Source organism: Oryzias melastigma, linkage group LG15, assembly GCF_002922805.2.
Source record: "Oryzias melastigma strain HK-1 linkage group LG15, ASM292280v2, whole genome shotgun sequence".
Classification (NCBI taxonomy): domain Eukaryota; kingdom Metazoa; phylum Chordata; class Actinopteri; order Beloniformes; family Adrianichthyidae; genus Oryzias; species Oryzias melastigma.
In genome coordinates, this window is record NC_050526.1 from 26,490,048 (window position 1) to 26,509,796 (window position 19,749).

A 19,749-nucleotide genomic window follows, 5' to 3' on the forward strand; every position below is an offset into this window, starting at 1 on the left:
ATCCTTTAAAATGAGCTTGCTGGGTCACATATATAACACCTTCAAGAGCATACACTTAACAGCATGAACACACGCACACACACAGCAGCTCGGCTGTAAAGGTCTCCGTGCTTCAGCGTGGGCCACAGTGGTGTAAAATTGTCTTCAAATGGAGAGAATGAGCTAGTTTGAGTTTGATGAGCCTCCCATCCTCCAAAGGCTTTATCACGGTGTGCCAGCCTGGTGCTATCTTAGCTACACTAAATCAATTAGCATGTCATTAAGATAGCTTGTTCCAGCACAATAAGCATGGAGAAGGACTACAGTATCTACAGGAACAGAGCGAGCCAATGTGAGAGGGCATCATATCCCTGCATCCATGAGTGTGGCGAGTTAAGACACGGCACACCTGGATATCACAGACAGCACTTAACAAAACAAAATATGGTTAATATTATTTTAGAAGCGAAATCTAAAACCAAAGCTAATTCAGATTTTTTCAAAGGGTGGATGGGTCAAAGACTGACTTTATAATTAACCCACCCTTATATGATAAAATTCAAAGCTTTTTTAAAAAGTATTTTATCACAGAGGGACTAATCTCACATTTGATAACAATTCTGCGATTGAACTTTCCTTTATTCTGTTCTAATTATTTTTCTTTATTCCAATTGGGTAAATTAAAATTCAATATCCCTCTCCTTGAAATCAGAGGACTCAAAGTCACCTTACATGAGAGGTGATCACCATGCAATAACCAGGAGTAAAGCAGCAGCGTGGTCTTTGGGCGCAGATAAAGATGATAGGCATAATCCCCTTTCATACAGAGAGGATTTTTCTCTAAAGGCAACGGCTCAATCAAACCTTTCAGATAAATACAGAATATTCTGAAGCATTTGCTGCTTGTGATAAACTTTGCTTTATCTCTGACAGCAGGAGGTTTTAATCAAAACTGCTTCTCTCTTCACAGATAAAAGTTATGCATTTAAGTGCAACTTTCTTCACTGTCAGTTCAGAAAATCTGTATTGAAACCGATATCATATAAACAGACCAACCCGAGGTCAAGGGAATAAGAGTGGCCATCGTATGATTCAGAATAAAACAGACAATAACGTTTTTGGATAATATAATCTCCTCTGCACAGCTTTGGGCCAAAGAGCTGCCACTGAGGTATTATTCTACATGCCACACGTTACCGCTGGTGCTAGAAAAGTGATTTTCTCAGAGAGAAAACTAATACAGTTTTTTCATAAACTCTCCCCAGGGCATTTTAAAACCAAATCAGGAGGCATGTGTTTGACAAAGAGCCCGAGGACAGAAGACAACTCACTGAGGTCAAAAATCTCATCTATTTTTTTATTTTTAAATCCAGTTTTAAGGAGAGTTCTTTGTAAATAATAAAATCCTTAATGATAAGTAAACACAAAGACACAAGCTTGAAACGATTACTGCTGGCCTTGACCTTTCCAAGTGTTGTGTGCACGGCAGAATCCTTGAAGATGAGTGGAGCAACATGTGAGGAACCAACACAAAAACACAATGTAACACATCAGTTCTTAACAAAGACCTGCGGTGTTTGTGTATTTTAAAATGGTCTTTACTTATTTATTTTTCTCATTTGGGGGTGAGTCAATGGGTTGAATTATTAAATAAAGTTTGCTGGGATTGTTCGTCTTCACAGTATACAAATGGATAAATCTTAGTAACAAAAAAACAAACCTTTTCGGTTTATAAATACTAAAGCTGTTTTCAAGTTTAAAAAATTAGAAACAGCTTCTTTTTTTTTTTTTACTGAATAAGTATTTATGACTTTAATAAGATGTAGTAATATGTGGGTATATGGCAATCTTAAACTGATTGTACTAATTAGAGAGGGAACTGGACTACAACTACATAGTGGGTCCATAGGGTGTGGTAAAAAATTGGTCTAGAAGCATGGGGGTAAAAATGTATAAGGTTTTTTTACATCTTCTCAATCCCTTTCAGATATTTCTTTTTAAAAATATCTTGTTCCACTTTACCTTTTGAAGTACATGTGCAAAATAAAATATCATCAACATCATCATGTTAAGAACAAAATTATGGAATTTATGTAAAAAAAGATAGAATTATGTAAAACCCAATCATTTACTTCTTTCCACTTCCTTTCAAGCAGTTAATCAAACTTTATTTTACAATCTTTACATTTAATGGATTCACTGTGTGTGTACTGTTAGATAAATGAGTCTATTTATGATTAGGAGCAATACTAATGTCCAGAAGATAGCATCATTTTCTATTATTTATTTTCTTATCAATTTTACATAAATATTTCACATATATAATTTTAAATATTTCACAAATATTTTATTTATCAAAGATTTTTTTTTTTTTACATTTCCATTGTCAATTTTATTGTTGAAATAGCTGAAAATAATCCAAATCAAGTAATGTCCTTTTAAAATACTAAGAATATAGAAGAATATTTTAATCAAATCAGCTAATAAGTACTAAAAACAAAGCAATGTGGGGTTATATAGTAACGTCAAGTCTGGGTTTAAACATCTGACCATTTACAAACGACTGTTCGACTCCCTGAACTACAGCCACCTTTGGGTTCTCACAACCAAGTTTATCAAATCACCAAAATATCTGTGTTTGAAAAAGATTCACAACTTTATTGATAATCAGTCAAGAGCATTAAATATTTTTTTTTCCAAAACTTGAGGCTTGTTCACCTATGACAAAGTAAAAATGCATTTTTTTAAGTAAAAATCTGATGGATTTGATCTTAAAATCTGATTGTATGAAGATTTGTTTATTTTGGTCATTCTTCTGAGTTTCTCACACAAAAAAGTAATACATTTGTGGCTATAGCATTCCGGTGACGCGTCTGGGCAAAACTGAAAAACAAACTTCTGGATTTAGAATTATTTGAGGAAAACAAACTGAAGTAACAGCAGACTGAGTTCCTCCATGTTCCTATCTGACAAACATCAATCAAAGCTAATTAAGCAGCACCTTGTCTTTTAGAATACACTGAAAATAAGTTAATTTGACTATTTTGTACCTTTTAAAAAGCAAATAAAAGTAATCTGTTGTTAAAAACTCAGTCTAAAGTTGCAGATGAGATCCAAATTTAAGAAACCACAAGCTTAAAGTTTAATACTGCCTTTCAAACTAGTTAGAAAAAAAATCTTGCATGCATCTTTTAAAGGAGACTTGATGCAGATTTAGACAATAAACATTCATTTTATTTATGTATTCATGGTGTGAAAGCCTTCTGAGCTGTTGAATCTCAAAGGCAAAAATAGCAAATGAAAATAAACCTTATCCAGAAACATGTCACCTTTTTTGCTGTTTCCACTTACGAGTGAGGATGAAGTTTTTGCCAGATTTCCTAAACGACAGATGCTTCCAAGACAAACATAATAAACAGAGCAGAAACGGCATGTAAAACGCCTGTTTTGAGACCATCACTGGCATCCTGGAGTGCTTAATATTAAAGCCCAGAGCAGTGGGAAGCTGAAAGGTGAAATCTCCACACATCCAGTCGGTCTTGAGTGGCACAGTGCAGCACGGCCTATTATAGACTCTCAATCTGTCTCAAGTGCTCAGGCTGTGTCAGTAATGCTGGGCTGGGGCTTCCTCGAAATGCTCCATTAAATAGCCTGGCCATCCTGAGCGGGTCCGCAGCAGCCAAATAAAGTGTCAGAGCACATTTTTCATCTCCAGATTAAACCTGTGTAAGCCTGAATTAAACTAAATTAGAGCTGAAAATGAGAAATAAACCAAAGCCAGATGAGTGGAGAGGCATGTTTACAGCGGGGAAGGGAAACTGCTCCGACGTTTCTGAGTTAAAACTACCACTATATGGGAAATACTGGGGATGAATTGAGAATACTTGGATACCCACAATCTGTTTGCCAAAATATGAGGACAAATATTTCAGACACCGAGATCGCTGATTTACAATATATATAAATCTAATGGAATGTAGTAAAGAAGAAATGCAGAATAATGTTGGATTGTAAGTATATAGACCAGGGGTTGGTAACCTACGGCACACATGCCACCTGTGGAATGCCGGGGTGTGAGAACAACAAGCACTTGAGCTGTCATCCAGTTGCCGAAAGTTTTAATAGCTAGAAATAGCAAACTAATGAAAAAGTAAAAACATATAGTTTTACATGCAATAAATTCATCATCACAGAATGAACTAGCAACAAGTTACTCAGGTCCTGTCTCATGATGTAACAGAAAATAAAAAAGCCAATAAGCATACAGTTTTTTTTGTTTTTGTTTTTATCAATACTTGTGAAGTTCTAGGAAATACTCAGGATATTGTGTTCTGATGTACCCAATCCTATTGCTGTTAGTATGGCATACCAAAAATGCAGTGCTTTTGGTTTTTAAACATAGTTGCAAAACTATTTTAACTATTTTCTTTGTGCATTATTATTACTAAAGAACAATTTTGAGCTATGTTCAAATAAAGGTATTTGACCTGCTGTTTGGGAATTCCATTTTTTTTCAGATATATTGGAAATGTTTTGTTTTTTTTTTGCATCAAAGTTTGCATTATAGTTAGAAGTGGCTGGTTAGCTCAGTTGGCTGGTGTAGGACCTGGGTTCAGTTCCCAGGACAGCAATCAGCTAAAATCCAATGAGGGTCTGTAGACGAGACCCTTCATACTTCTGCATAATTTGGTCTCTCTGTACCTTAAAAATACAGGATTGTGTCGGGAAGAGCATCCAGCGTAAAACTCTATGCCTAACCACCTGTGAGAATCGGTGGAAGTTGATTCACCGTGGTGATCCCTGACAGGATAAGCCAAAAGGTGAACAGTAACAGAGCTTGCATTGCACGTAGTGATGGCACAGTTGTTAGGGAGAACATTTTTGAATTGGCACTTCGTGTCATAAATGTTGCTGACCCCTGATATAAACTAAGTGGTATACTTAACCCTTCCGCTCCCTTTGGGGTCCAGTTGACTCCAACCACATATTCATATGTGATTTCTTCCATGACAAAGGTGGACAGGATTTTATGTTTGTCATGGACATTAGTGAAACTCAAAAATCAAAGATAAAAAAAAGTTCAGCGCACTGTCTTGGGGGGTCCAGATGACCCCACTTTTAATGTAAACAAACTAAGGAGAGCGGAAGGGTTAAACAAACCGAATGTGCTACGGTCAAGCAAATCCATTTTCAAAGTAAAGTGTCGGCAAAGATTCTTATTTTCAACGGGCATCACATGCTTTTACTGAGGCATCTGATTGGCCAGTTTATAATTTGGATAGCTTGCTATAATGACAAAATATTATGAGAAAAAAAATGAATTAGTAATAAAATGTTAAAGGCTATTCTAACAAACAGAGTGACTTAATAATAGCAATTTATTTCTTAATAAAAGTCCATGGGATTTTGGGAGCCCGTAGGTACCTCCTATTTGGAATGCCAGCGGGGAGGGGTAGCTCAGTCCAGTTTTCATATTCATCTAATGGTTGGAACATTTTTATGAGGTGTTGTTGTATCATCTTTATTATCATCGGTGTAATAGAACTGTAGTCAGTGAAACTTTGAGGATAGAAAAACTGTGCAGAACAATTTCAGAATAAACACCACTTTTTTCATTCTAAATGGTTGAGTTTTTATATTTTATTTTTTAATCTCCTGTTCTAAATAAAATACAAAAGTGATTATGATTAAATACTTTAATTTTGATGCAGCCAGTAAAACAACTTCCATATTATAAATATTGTTACATATTTATATTAAATAGTAAGAGTTGTGGTTCCATCTGTGGATCGACAATCTTGACTTGTTAAATTGAATCACCATCTAAGTAACAACAAATAGCCCTATGAAATACCTAATTTTATTTCATAAAGAAGCAAACTTCTCTATAGTTGGAAGTTCACACCATTTTATTTAGTTGTAAAATATGATGATCTTTTTTCTTCTTCATCTGTGATTTAAGGGGGCTCTCTTCTGCATAAAGGATCTGCCGTCCCTGACCACAGCACGGCTGTTTAATCTACTTCAATGAAAGTTAAGGTGCTGCTAAAAGGGAATTTCATGGCAGCAATGGGGCTCTTTGTGCGCTGCTGAGTGCATCACATCAACACCGGCTTTGGAGATTAACTTTCAGCTAATCAATGGCGCAGTGTGTTCATCTTCCCTTTTCATCCTCCACTGCTAAGATTACCTGTAGGTGTTTCAATCAGCTGACAATTACAGCAAATAACAGCTTGAAAATGAAAATGCTTTGCTATTTGATAACATTCTTGCATAGAGACACAGCCGGACGCTCAGCCAATAGGATCATGTTCTCGAGTCTGTGGAGAGGCTTGCAGTGAGGAGAGCTGAAGTCTGCACTCTTTTACCCCCATGCGGTACTTTCTCCGCCAGCCTATTGTGCTGAAATTCAGCCACAAGAGCACAGTATCTTCCCCAAGCAGGGCCCTTATCACGGCCCTGAAATGACTTGCCTCTGCGGATGCCCACAACACAGGCGCCTTGGATCTGAAGGCACAAAGCCAGAGTTGAGTGAGCAGTGCAATCTAGTTCTATTGTTCCATGCATGGCAAACTGGGCTTCAGACCTCTCATTCTTCCTGTATCCCTGCTAAATTGTGGGAAATCTGTGACCGGAGTAACTACAACAGAGTCGACGGTTTTTTGGCTCACCAGTCATCGCAAACGGAGATTGACTCTGAAGAGATGGAGCAAAAAATAAATCAAACCGCAGCGTTAAAAGCAACTTCTACAAAACCAGACATACATGCCTTTTATTCAGAATACTTGGAGCTCGGCTTGTAAATAATAGAAGCTCATAACCATATTTTTGTTGCGACATGACAGGGCCCAAAATAGAACGTCAGTTATCAATCATGCTGACAAAAGGACGAGTCAATCAATGAAATGCTTCACTCAGGGTGCCTTTCAAAACACATCATCCAAAGTCATGGAGGGTTTTTCTAACACATTCTAAGCTACAGAAAGCTTATATCATCTAAGCACTTCATAACAACACCTAATAATTACTTATATTTACATTTTCTGTATGTGCTGTATCAATATCAAAATAAACAAATATAATATTCTCTTAAATTCTGCATCTAAATTAAATATTTATTTAAGAAAATGCATCAACCCTTGAACACTGGAAATCTTTGACCCTTTACGCAATCAATTAACGTGAATCAGCTGATTCTGAAGTTGAAATTAGGTTTTTTTGTTTGTTTCAAATTAGCTCTGTGCTGTTATGCAACACTTCTACAAAGCTACTTTTCTCTGTAACAGAATCTGTTAATTTACTTTGACAAAGCACTTCCCTTCTGTAAAGAGTTGCATATCAGTGCAAAGCTGATTTTTCCTTGCATCAGAATCCACTCAAATTACATAATTACAAAAACAATTAAAGATTTACAGTATTTGAAAGAATGTTAACAGTGGAGCTACAGCTCCGGTGTAAAAGAGTACAGCTTTAGCCTCATGCACCCGTACAGGGGTTGACCCATACGAGTGCTGCAGGTTTTTTGGGTGGTTCGGGCCAGAGGAGGGTCGTAAAAAGGAGCGGGTGCATCTTAAGGTGAGCCCATGTGTGTCTTACAGTTCCCTTGAGATTTGTATGGACCCCTCAAGGGACATGAAAAAATAAAATGTACCATTACCGTATGTGTGGTAGGTGTATTGCAAAGTATCTCTGAAGTTATGTAACCAAAAGTCTATGCAAACACGCATTAGGTTAAAACTTTTGCTTTCAAGCATAGTTATGTACATTTTTAAGACACTCTTTGGGCTCTACATAAAAAATACGTGGCAATTAATCACACATTCAAAGTTAAACTAGGTGAAACTTTGACCAATCATAGACTCAGATCTGGTAGTAATGTATAAATGGCGTCCCCTTAAATTCACTGAAGTGTCAACTGTTTGAAAACTGATCATGAAATTAATAATTGCAGTTTTGTATCTGGATGGAATCATATGACACCAAGTCTTTCATATATCGGAATAGAACTGTGAAAGAAAACGTCTGGAGGAAGATTCACCAGATTTTCACAGGTTCAAAATTTTGCACCAAGTCTCTTCCAAATGTAGGTGGTAGACAAGCGCTAGTTAACAGTAGAAAAAGACAAAAAGAATCCCCCTTCCTGCTTGTCCAGTGCAAACCTCGGACAAATAAACACGTCACATGCCTGGCGTGAACGCAGTATCGGGTTAATGGAAGTTGCATGCAGTAATGGACTGATGCTGTCGTATACTGTCCTTACGCCACACTAGTCGTTAGTAAAGTGTGAGAACTGGTTCCTTAATGACTGTCATGACTATAACAGTCATGCTCCACACAATAAGCAAACACTTATCACATAATCAGCACTTACAGGCCTGCGTCTCACCTACTTCATCCTTACGTTTGTTCACTGCAACCTGTCATTCGTAGTACATCAAAAAAAAATGTCCATGAACATTTTCTCTATATGGGTTCACCAAATGGCCTATGAGCTTGACGTTTTGTGCGAGCCACCTGCGTACCCCGTACAGGTTTGTCTATTTTTCACTCACAGACAGCCCATATCCATCTGTAATGGCAGTTGTGACTAAGGCTTTAAGTGATGAGTTGCCAACGCAACAATGAAATGACAGAAAAAGCAAAGACCTTCTGCTCCGACACACGCAGCCGTTTGGTTTGATTGGAAGATTTTACAGAGTAAGAAAACATGCAACTGTGCTTCTGGGTATAATGGAGCACTTTATTCCCTCTGATCTTGTTAAAAGCTTACTCACATTGTGTCAGGCGTTCCACGCTCACTTGTGGAGCTTTAACAAACAACGTTGCGGCGAGCTTTCAGAAACGTAACTACATGAATTTCAGAATGATTCCTTTGACTTTTTTTTTCACATAGAGACATCAATAGGTCAAGCGATTCCAAACTACGCACCTGGATTGAAAGTCTCTCAAAGACAATTGGAAATCTGGGATGTGGAACAAGGCAACTCCAGAAGTCAGGTTCAGACACCGCCTTTGTTATTTACAGTTGGCAGTTAATAACGTGTAACCCGCTTCACCCCAGAGAGCTGATGGATTCCACAAGTACATGTAACTGGAATCATCAGGCAGAAGAACAACAGCTGCAAACAGCACATCAACTGCAAAGTAATCTAGCAGCTCTGTATTATTTGTGTCGCCTGTTCACAACAGCCATAACACCAGGCTGAGGGATGTTGCAGCGCATCAAGCTGTGAGCTTTATAAAACACCTCAATCCGCAGTGACAGATTTGAACAGCCCCCCTGTAAATGGAGATGACCCCTGAAGGTTACCATCAGTCACCGCTGCGCAGGCTGATAAATGTTCTGTTAAAACTCAAAGTGCCGCACAGCTACACACCTAAATTCTGTTGTTTTGAACAGAAATGACAATGCATATGATTGCAGTTTATAAACATTAAGATTTGCCCTAAAAATGCATCCTTTGACAAGAGATGGACAAGGTGGTTCATGAAGTTTGAAACTAAGATAGTACTAAAGACTTTAAAATAACACATGTCGAGAACAATTCCACTTTCATTTGGAAAGCTGTGTTAATGGAACATCAAGAGAGAAATAGGAACTCCATTTTTTGGCAAAGATTCTTGCAGGAACAAAGCTTTATAACAAACATGGCATCAAATGTTCACATTGACAGACTTTTTCATTTATTATTAATGAAACTAAAAAGACTATTTTCTAAACGAAATCTGCATATTATTAATACTCAATAATCAATAATGACATAACTCAGGATTACAAAACAGCAGACTGAATCAGGGTTCACAAGTGACTAATCCTTGTATCAAGCATTAATCATACAGAACAAGTTAGCAATAGGTTAATTTAATCTCATGATAGTTTAAGTTTAAAACTAATTATTCAACCAACAGACCATTTAAAGACTCACTCTGATGAAAATTGTGTTTTTGGTGTTTTTAATATGTTCTTGTGACATTTTTCTGATGATGGAGGACACGGTGGCAAAATTAAGCTTATTACATTTGAGTATATCCTTATTTAAATCATGAATTAGGAGCAGACAAAAATACATTTTGTATCGTATTTGTAACATAGAAAATAAGCTGAGGCGGGCCACAAACCTTCTCCATTCTAATGCACTCCCTTGCATACTAATATTAGATATTGGATAATTCCAATATTGCGCACTATTTTGTTGCACTAATGTTAGGTTGGAGGTGGGAAGAACTGTACGATAGCTATGAGAGCGTGTAAACAGAGAGCTCTCATCTACGGGGAAGGAAGGGGGGCGTGGTTGCTCCACACACAACTCAGAGACAAATTTCCAATTAACTACTGCTGCTCTTCAGAAACTATGTCCTAAAAACAAAAAATGCTTATAGCTAAAAATGACATAATCATTATTAAAAGACCACTGGGAACCCTTGAAATCGATTAAAAGATGATTGGAGTGGGTCTTTAAGAGAGTCAAATCCTATAAATTTGAAATGAAAGTAGAACTGAATTTATATTCAAGACAGGCAGGTGAATCCAATGTCTGCCCAATTCCGACATGTGTGACATTCATGGTTTCCTACTACGGCGGTGGTCCACTCGCTTCTGCCATCAACACATCAAAGCAAGTCCAAAGCTGACAGTGACGTGAAGAATAGACACATAGCTGCAGATTGAAGGCTATGCTTCCTTCGAGGACATATTATGCTAATGTCTCTTACCTTGTCGGGATTTTGTTGAATCCATTCCTTTACCGTCTTCAGAGCAATGTCAGCTGCAGGATCGTTGGGAAAGCCTGAGGAGGGAAAAAACAAAGTCAATACCAGTTGTATCTAACATGCAGATGCCAGAGGGAGACAAAAACCAGACAGACAGGAGGATATCTCCACAGGTAAAAGCATTTCTACTAAATCAATGGAAAAGCAGCACATCCGGGAGATGAGACCGGCTGTCTGATCAACCATAAATGCAAGTTTCCAAATGCACAGTGATGTGAAAACATATACATAGCAGGGTCTCAAGACTCGGCCTCCACATACACATCTGCAATCACACTCTCACTCATTACCACCTCAAGCAGAACTGATTAATGTTTTGTCTTTATGGGGAAAATTACACCTCGACGTGTGATCATTCACGCTATTTTCTTTAATCAGCCTGGACGAATGAACATGTAGTAAAGACAGGGCATTTAAGACACAATGCTGTTAAGCACCACATTCATCACAACACTTGTAGCAGCAGAGAAAACCTCGTGCTGTGTTAACACAATCTATGGACGGAAAAAGAATTATTTGATTATTTTGTAATTAGGTCAAAAAAGAAGGAGGACGAAGAAAAAGAAGAAAAACACGGAACGCTATCGATTTCAAGATTATGTGCTGCCACTAAAGATAACTTCTAAAGAGCAAACTCTTTCAGTGAGATATTGACTTTCTAAATCCTTTGGGGTAGCTTTGCTGCAGCTGAAAATAAATATGTCATTAACAGAAGAGCTGACAATCTGCCACGCGCTTTTCATTTCTGAATAATTGTCTTTAAGCTTTTGTGTCTGTCGAAGCCATGGACTCTTTTTTTTTTTTTCCTTTAAAGCTTCTGCTCGAGTTGCGAAGGTAGTTAGAGGTAGCTCTTTAACTCTGACACACGATGACCTGTGGTTGGTTGAGACCAAAAGCCAACAAACAAACATGGCTGCTTTCTTAAGTCCCAGTGACCCAGTATGGGATTTAAAACTACAAATGTCTCCATTTAGAAACCCCTGACCTCCATGTGGGACCACAGGATGTAGACAGTGTGTTCCTCTGACGACAGGGGTTAAGACCTCAATTTCAACCAACATCAACAAATAAAAGGGCCACGCCGCAGTTGTAACCTGCTGGTTATTACATTGGTCACATCCTGACTTTTTTTTATTCCTCTGGCCGTTGTCACAACTGTTTGCCCGATGAAACAACCTTACAAATTCCGCAGTACTCTATCCTTTACCTTGAATTTCTAGAAAAGGGAAAAGTCAGAGAGATCTAACCTTTTCTCTTCTGATTTCTTTCGTTTCTGACGGAGAACAGCTGCTGTCAAAGCCACTTACCAACTTTTCTCCAAAGGCTCCAAATCAACTGCTGTGACAGGTGGTATATAGTGTACATAGGGTTATGCTCACTACTTCCACCTATCTGGCTACAGCTGATGTCTCTTTCTCTGTTTTTCTTCTCCTCTTCTCTCCCAGCTTGACAGGAGTGGCCAAGTTACACTGATGAGAGGAGAGGGGCTGAGGCGCTGCCAAGCCCTAGCTGAGCTCCTGTTCAAGCTCGGGGTGAAGAAAGATGTGAGCTGCATAGCAGCCAGCAGTGACAACCGGTCTGCTCCTATGGCTATGTTCGGCACACGGTGTGAGCCTGTTCACAGCTCCTGTCCCTCAAAAGCTGCCCCAAGAGCTGTGTGCTCAGAACCTCATCCAGAATGCCAAATCGGCAGCGTGCTCCACTTGTTTTGTCTCCCAAGTACACTTAACCTTTTTCTGTGATATCACTTTTTCTGCTGATGCCTCCCTTTCCAATAACTGTTCCTACACCTGTGAAGGTGTGCCCACACTTCAACTCACACATCAAGTAACATAGCCAAGCAGATGCGCAGAATATGTCAAAGCTGAGGAAGATTGTTCCAGGGAGATGGAGCCAGGTGTTTAGGAAGGGAAGCAGTGAGAAGGTGTCATGAAAGTAAGCACAAAGGGAAAAAAATAACAAAAAACAAATGATCAGGTTATCGAAGACGTGAGGGTTTTTTGTGTTTTGGTAATAACACCTGAGTATGAACACAGGAGTAATAACATTCACAATAAAAAAATTCACAAGATAAAAAAAAAAAAAAAACACAGCACTACAAGTGAGTATTGATTTGAGAACAACACATATTATTCACAGCGAGCTAAAGTGGAAAAACTGGTGAATGGATGACTAAGAAGGAAATAAAAAATGAGAGGAAAGTAGAAAAACAGCAGAAGAAAATACAATTGAAGAGACTTGCATAGAAAGCTAAAGACTACACTGCGAAAACACAAAATATCACGTTTTTGTCTTGTTTCTAGTTTAAATACAAAAACACCTTCCTTGTAACTTTTCAGCGAGATGAAAGAACTAGTTTTAAGACAATGAAATTTTAAATTCTTGTTGAGTCATTTGAACTTGAAAACAGCTTATTTAAAAAACACTACTTTAATTAAAATAGTATTTCGTTTTTTTAAATCTGTTTTTGTGGCATTTTTCTCATGATGGACGACATGCATAGAAAACAAAATAAGACAAAAAAATGCTTTTATGAATATTTCTTTACTCATATCATTGACAAAATGTTGTTGAAAAAGCCTGTAACTGTGACATAGGTGTTACAGTCAGTGGGCAACAAGCTTCCTGTTCTGCTCCATTCTGATGCATCTACTTGCAGACAAATAGACCCATGAACGTCTTTGTTTTCCTTTTCTGAGGTGGTGTCTGGTTCAAACTGTACAACTACATAGCTCCAACATTGCTTTCCATTTTTGTTGCACAGGTAATATTAGCTTGTGGTTGTGAGGGGCTGTAAGCTAGTGGTGAAGAGTGTAAACAAAGGGATGATGGGAAATGAGAGTATGCTTACTTCACTCCAACAGCTCCGCCTAAAACTAAGAGGCGGATTTTTAATGAAGTCTTGCTGCTCTGCAGAAATTGTGACCTACTCATTGACACAGCTTTTTAGATTTAAAAATGGCTTAATCATAATTAAAAGACCACTAAAAACATTTTGGAAATATATCAAAAGATGATTGGAGTATAACTTTAAAGAATATTTCTTATGAAAGAAGTTTTTTTGACTCATGATTTATAGATGCTCTTGATGTTGTTATTCTAGTCTTTTATTTGGTCAAGACGTGAAGAAAGTCAGACTTTTGTTGCATTTAAAATGAGATATTGGTTGAGGTCAAACAACACTTGTTTTAGGACATAATATTTACATTTATCAGAGGAATACACTTAAATTAGATGATTTCAAGATTACATTTTGTCTTTAAAAAGTAGGACTTTGATTCATTTTACTGAAACAAATTCCACGAGTTCCATTTGCAGATTTTTTCACAAATAACTAGGGAAAAACATATTGTATTCTAAAGTCTTTAACTGGTTTTGAGAAGAACATTTTTTGCAGTGTAGCTATGTGAGCTGCAGCTGGCCGATTAGAAAAGTCGTTCTCAAAATTAGCAGAACAAAGTGTAAAGCAGCTGTGTGAGTGTATCAGCAGCTTTTTCTTCTCTTTCAAAGTGTACACTCCTTTAAACTTCCTCTCTTCTGGTCTCTTTGTCCTCTCCCCCTTTCAGCTTGGCCAATTGAGCTTACATAGTAAGAGATCCAGAAAATGACTCCAAATCCTGCATGTTTTTTGGCCCCAGCAGACAGTTCCGTGGAAACCACTGCTGGCACCATCCACTTTTTCAGTTACGGCTAGAAAGGAATGAGTGAGCCAAGTATTTTATATGCTCAAGTACACAGCGGATGAAGAAAATCGGCGATACTTCAATACGCTCTCCTCACTACCATCGTCTCTGTCTTTTCCCATTTGGGACTTTGGGAGAAGCCCATCTGTCAGGTGGTGAGGACCTAACATCAGACACCGTGATGGTGGGCCCTCCAGGGTCTCTACCTCACCGCTCCCCAATGCTGGGAATCTGGCCGGCTCAGAGAGATTTGTCTTCGTGAGGTGCACTGATGGGATGTATGCAGTGCGGAGCTGCAGATGAGGGCTCAGGTGGTGCAGCGTTATTTCTGCTGAAGGCTTCCATACTTCATCATCTGGTGGAAACCGGCTTCAGCGGCTCAGAGAAACTACAGCATGAATCACGTGAGCAAGGCAGTAATGTCATTCTGACATGAAACAATAATCAAAGTTGATGTGAGGGTTCAACCTCCACTGTATTGAAGTTGGAGACATTAATAGGAAGCAGTAAACATTTTGGCTCTACGGGTTCACAGAGAAGTCTACTAACTTGATATTTCATGTGGGCTCTGTACAGGTTTGATCATTTTTCAAAGAGGATCTGGGTGCAGACAAGATGGTGGCTGAAAATCATTAGCTGGAAATGGAAATTCCACAAGATTTCAGAGTTGTAGCCACTTTTATTAAAAGTTTTTTAATGTAAACAAACAGTTTTGTGTTCAGGATTAGCTTAAAATGTGTCAAAAGAGGGTAAACGCTTTATTGATTTCAAAAAGGATATTAACAGAAGCGTTCAGATCTGTAAAACTGTTAAGATTATTGCACTATTACTATTACACTGAAGCTTAAGCTACTGGTCAGTGTTTAAGTTTGATCGCAGTCAGCTTCAACCCTTTAAGCCAGGGATGTCAAACTCAATTGCACAGGCGGCCAAAATCCCAAACACACCTTAGGTTGCGGGCCGAACAGGATAAACATTTATTGAACAAACTAAAACTACATTTTTAAAGCTTTAAACTTTTAAAACATAACTGTTTAACAAAACTATGACTGCAAAAACAGACAGGGATATTATCAATATCAGAATAAATCAACTTAAACCTTAAATAACTTTCAATATGTTATTCCACATTAAAATCTATTTTGTCGAAAATATACACGTTAGAAATAAACTAAACGTTAAAAAAAAAAAAAAAAACGCTCAAATTTCTTTACTTTTATACAATTTTATATGAGTTAGACTTTATAAATATCTGGCACCAAGGCCTTGACGTAAACACGTGCTTGTGATCAACGTGAAACAGCTTATTCCGTCGTGGACAAAACCAGCTTTGTACCCGTTTATCACACTTTATATTAGTAATGAAAAGTGGCTTTAAAGTGTTGCTTACCAGCTCTGCGAATCAATTCATGTTGATCATGCAAGCAGCTACACTATATCAGTGTATTGCAGGTTTTGACAGAGACACCTCAGGTGTTAAAGATTCAAAGCTAAATATACAAAAAAAGTAACTGTTAGAGTTGCCAGTTAATAGTATGTTTTGTTTTTTTTTTACAAAAAAAACACTGTTTTTTGACCAAAATGTGCGACACGCTCAAATAAAAAAAAAGCGAATCTACTTCCACCATATATCTCATTATAAAGAAAAACGCAATAACATTTGTAATACCCCCATAAAAACATATATTTTGATTTGCAGAACCAGCAGTGAGATTTGTTAGAACAGAAATCTTCTAATACGATTCGACTGCTTCAGCTTCGGTTTCAGGGTTAACTCGTGGATGAATGATGTTTTCCTTTGGTGAGGACTAACAACACCTAAAAATGCTGGCAAATAAGGAGCAACAAGTTCAGGATGTGTCAGTGGAATCACAGAGTCCCATTTTTTATTTGGAAATAAATGTGAAAGCAGCAAGTGCAGACTGCAGATCACACAGGTTCTGCTTTTCCTGAGTTGGCTTGTTTTGTGGTGAAAATACATCCTGCTGTTATTTTAAGCCTTCAGAATTGTGAGTTTTCTTTTCTTCCTTTCTTGCTCTCGTTTTCTTGTATAACACGGTAAGTGACCTAGCTTTAATAAAACCAATGTAGATGGCCAAGTCAGAGCATCATTCAAATATTTTCAAGCTCAAAAAATAAAAACAGTTTTCTAATGTATTTTTTACTGAATGTTGTTAATTTTTTAAAAGCTTTTATGCAAAAGGAGGACTTTGAAGTTTTCAGAGGAGAAAGTTGCGTAGGGGCTAACTTTATAAACCACATGCACATAGTTTTGGAGAGGAACTGGGGGATCTTCAGTCAGAAGTTTGATTGAAAAAACTAGTGCAGGAAATAATTTCTACCTGAAGCTATTTAAATCTATAATTACTCTGCAGTGAGTTAATTATTTTTTATTTATTGACAGACTACTGCAATAATAAAATTTTCCTTAATGCATTTCTTTGAACTTTTACCTCCTATTGTAAAAAGAAAACTTATTTTTTTACCTTCCTTCCAAAAACTTGGGTTAAAATGACAACAGACGGGCAGAGGGGACATTTTTTTCCTCTAATCTTAATAAATACTATTTAAATGAGTTGGCAGCAGTTTGTGCAGCAGGAGAAATCATTACATGAAGCCAGCACAGCTGAGGGCTGCTCTACTTGAGGGCAGCGGAACAGAGTGTTCATCTGGAAAACGAGTGGGGGAGCAAGGTTGTCACCCCATCAAGGCCCAGAGGAGAGGTGAGGTGACCCAGGGTGGAGGACAGAGTGGTGCCCCAAGACTCTACCCGCCAAAGTACGGGTGTCAAATGGCCTGGAGCTGCTTCTGCACCAACGCTGGAACACGACAGCAGGGATGTGACCATGACCGACTTTGCAGCCCACAGAAAGACAGGAAAAAGAAATGATAGCAGGCTGAAGAGAGGAGGAGAGGCACAAAGAGAAATGGGAAGACTATAATTGAAAATATTTTATACAGTCAGTCAGTCAGTCAGTCCTTAATGGCATTCATTTTTTTTAAATGTCTCTTTTTTGTATAAAACTCATATATAAACAAGTAGAGGACAAATTCCTACATATATTGTTGTAATAATTTATGGTAAACGTCCCATCAGTTTCAAATATTTAAATAATAAAGATCAAGTCCACTCCTGAAATACCATATATGTCTTCCTCTTCTTTATGACAGACACGTCCAATTTTTTTTTTTCATATTTTTTTGTATCGGGGCACAACGTTTTTAAATAAATGTAATTATTTGACCAACTTAACAGCATTTAGTAAAAAGTAAAGCGGTGTGAAGTAAAGCAGTGGTACACAACGCCAAGGCTGCGAACTGGTAATGATCTGTGGGACTATTGATACTGGACCGGTTTCCTTTTTTTTTCCATTTTATTTATAATCTGATTATAGATAAACTTTTATTTTGGAAAACTACTGGATTAAATCACATGTCACATGTCTAAAATACATTTGCCACTTTCTTTAAGTGGCTAGGTCAACCGCTAAATTGAAACCCCAAAGATAGCAAAGTTTTAAAAAAGAAAATCGTATTTGAAAACTTTTTTTTTTTGGTAGAAAAACAAAAAAAAAGCCTTCAACTTCAAAATAAAAGAAAGCTGCATTTAACAGACAAAACCAGGGCTCATTACTCCAAATACAGATTTATTGTGACCGTAGACCAGGGGTCACCAACACGGTGCCCGCGGGCGCCAGGTCGCCCTCAAGCACCACATAAGTCGCCCTCAGGTCTCTTCTAAAAATAGCACAACTAACTTGTGAGCTGCTAGAAAATGACATTTTATTGTGATGCAATTTTTTGAAATCACACTTGCCTTCACAAAGAATTAAAAATTAAACATTTTAAAAATATATGCTCATTAATGCTGAAGCCAAAAACTGCCTATTCCAGTTTTTTTAAATATTTTTTTTATTTTTTTCTCATTATAACGAGATAATCAATAACAAAGAGTGAAGCGTCCCCTTCTCCCTTTCCCGCAGTGAGACACCGAAACTTTACCTGTTTTAAGATTCTTTATTTTGTGGTTAACAACAAAAAAAATAGAAGAAAACACTCCACAAAGTGGAGTGAGTGAACCAAAGTGAGTGAACCAGCCCACTCCCTTTATTTCCCCCGACCTCCAGCTTCGGGAATTGGAATTTTGATAATTAGTTATCTCTAATGGAAACATAATTTCTAAAAAAAACAAAAAACAAAAAAAAACAACTTGCATTAAAAAAAAAAAAAAAGTTTTTGCGCTTAGAGGAGCTGGCTTTGGGGGCGTATTGAAATGGATAGAAAATTTTTCGCAAAACTGTACTGGAAATGGACTGTTTTCTAATTAAATGAGCTTCTGAAGTGTCTGTCCGAGTACAGCACAGTGGGCGCCACGAAAGATTCCACAGCGTCACAGCTAATCGTGCACCTCTTCTGTAAAATCAATAACCAAGATTTTCTCATCACTTCATCTGTAGCCGCACTTCTGCTGCTGGCAGCCTGAATACGATGCAGAAGTCTCCTGAGGATCAGCGCGAGTGCAGTGACAAACTTTAATGGACGTGTTTTCAAAAAGAAAAATGTTCCAGCTGCTTACTTGTTATGGACATTCTTTTAAACACACTGAACAGACTTCTCACTTGCATCTGAGACTGACAATGGACTCGCTGCATGAGCCAGCGCAGCACGCGTTCACCACACTGCTGTGACATCACCCAAATGCTCCCTTTTTAGTGGATCGAATAAAAAAAGCACACACATCGCTGTGTTTTTAATGACTTATCGCGTGAGTTGGTTTGTGTTTTATCGCATTATTATGAAACCATGTCATTGCGACACTGTGTTTTTGAAATTCTTAGAATTTGGTAAAAGTTACATGTGTAATGGAAACAGAACCCAGGGCTGCTGAGTGTTTCTGCATGGTGCGTTCACTGAGCCCCGGATATCGGCAGTAAAACGAAGCAGCTTATCATAGAAAACATAGAACACCGGCACTGATCCGTATATAATCGATTGATTAAATAGTGTCGACGTTTTCTCTGGAAAACTGATCTGTTTTGCTGCGGATTGTATAAAAATGACAACGTTTGTAGCGGACTGAGTTGGGCCGAGTGGCTGATTGGGTTCGCTTATGTCCAGAGTTCAGTGAACGCACCATGCACAGATTCTTGTCTGCTGAGGGATCTGTCGATCGACCTGTTCAGAGGTTTAAAGAAAATAAAGGGACGGGTGCATTAGACTGAATTAAAGCAGAAACATAAACACTCACCTGAGCACAGGTGTCAGCTCACCTTAGCACTAACCGTTTGTGTGACAGAATGAAAGTCTTTATCTGAAT

At 37.9% G+C, this 19,749-nt stretch overlaps 1 protein-coding gene across 1 annotated transcript in view; it reads right to left on the reverse strand.

The window, feature by feature from the left end:
- macrod2 (mono-ADP ribosylhydrolase 2) overlaps positions 1-19,749 on the reverse strand; it is a 416,332-nt gene that overhangs the window by 96,050 nt on the left and 300,533 nt on the right. The window contains exon 8 of the mRNA XM_024296698.2: positions 10,693-10,766. Coding sequence (XP_024152466.1) covers positions 10,693-10,766 — 74 coding nt within the window. The remainder of the gene's footprint in view (positions 1-10,692; positions 10,767-19,749) is intronic.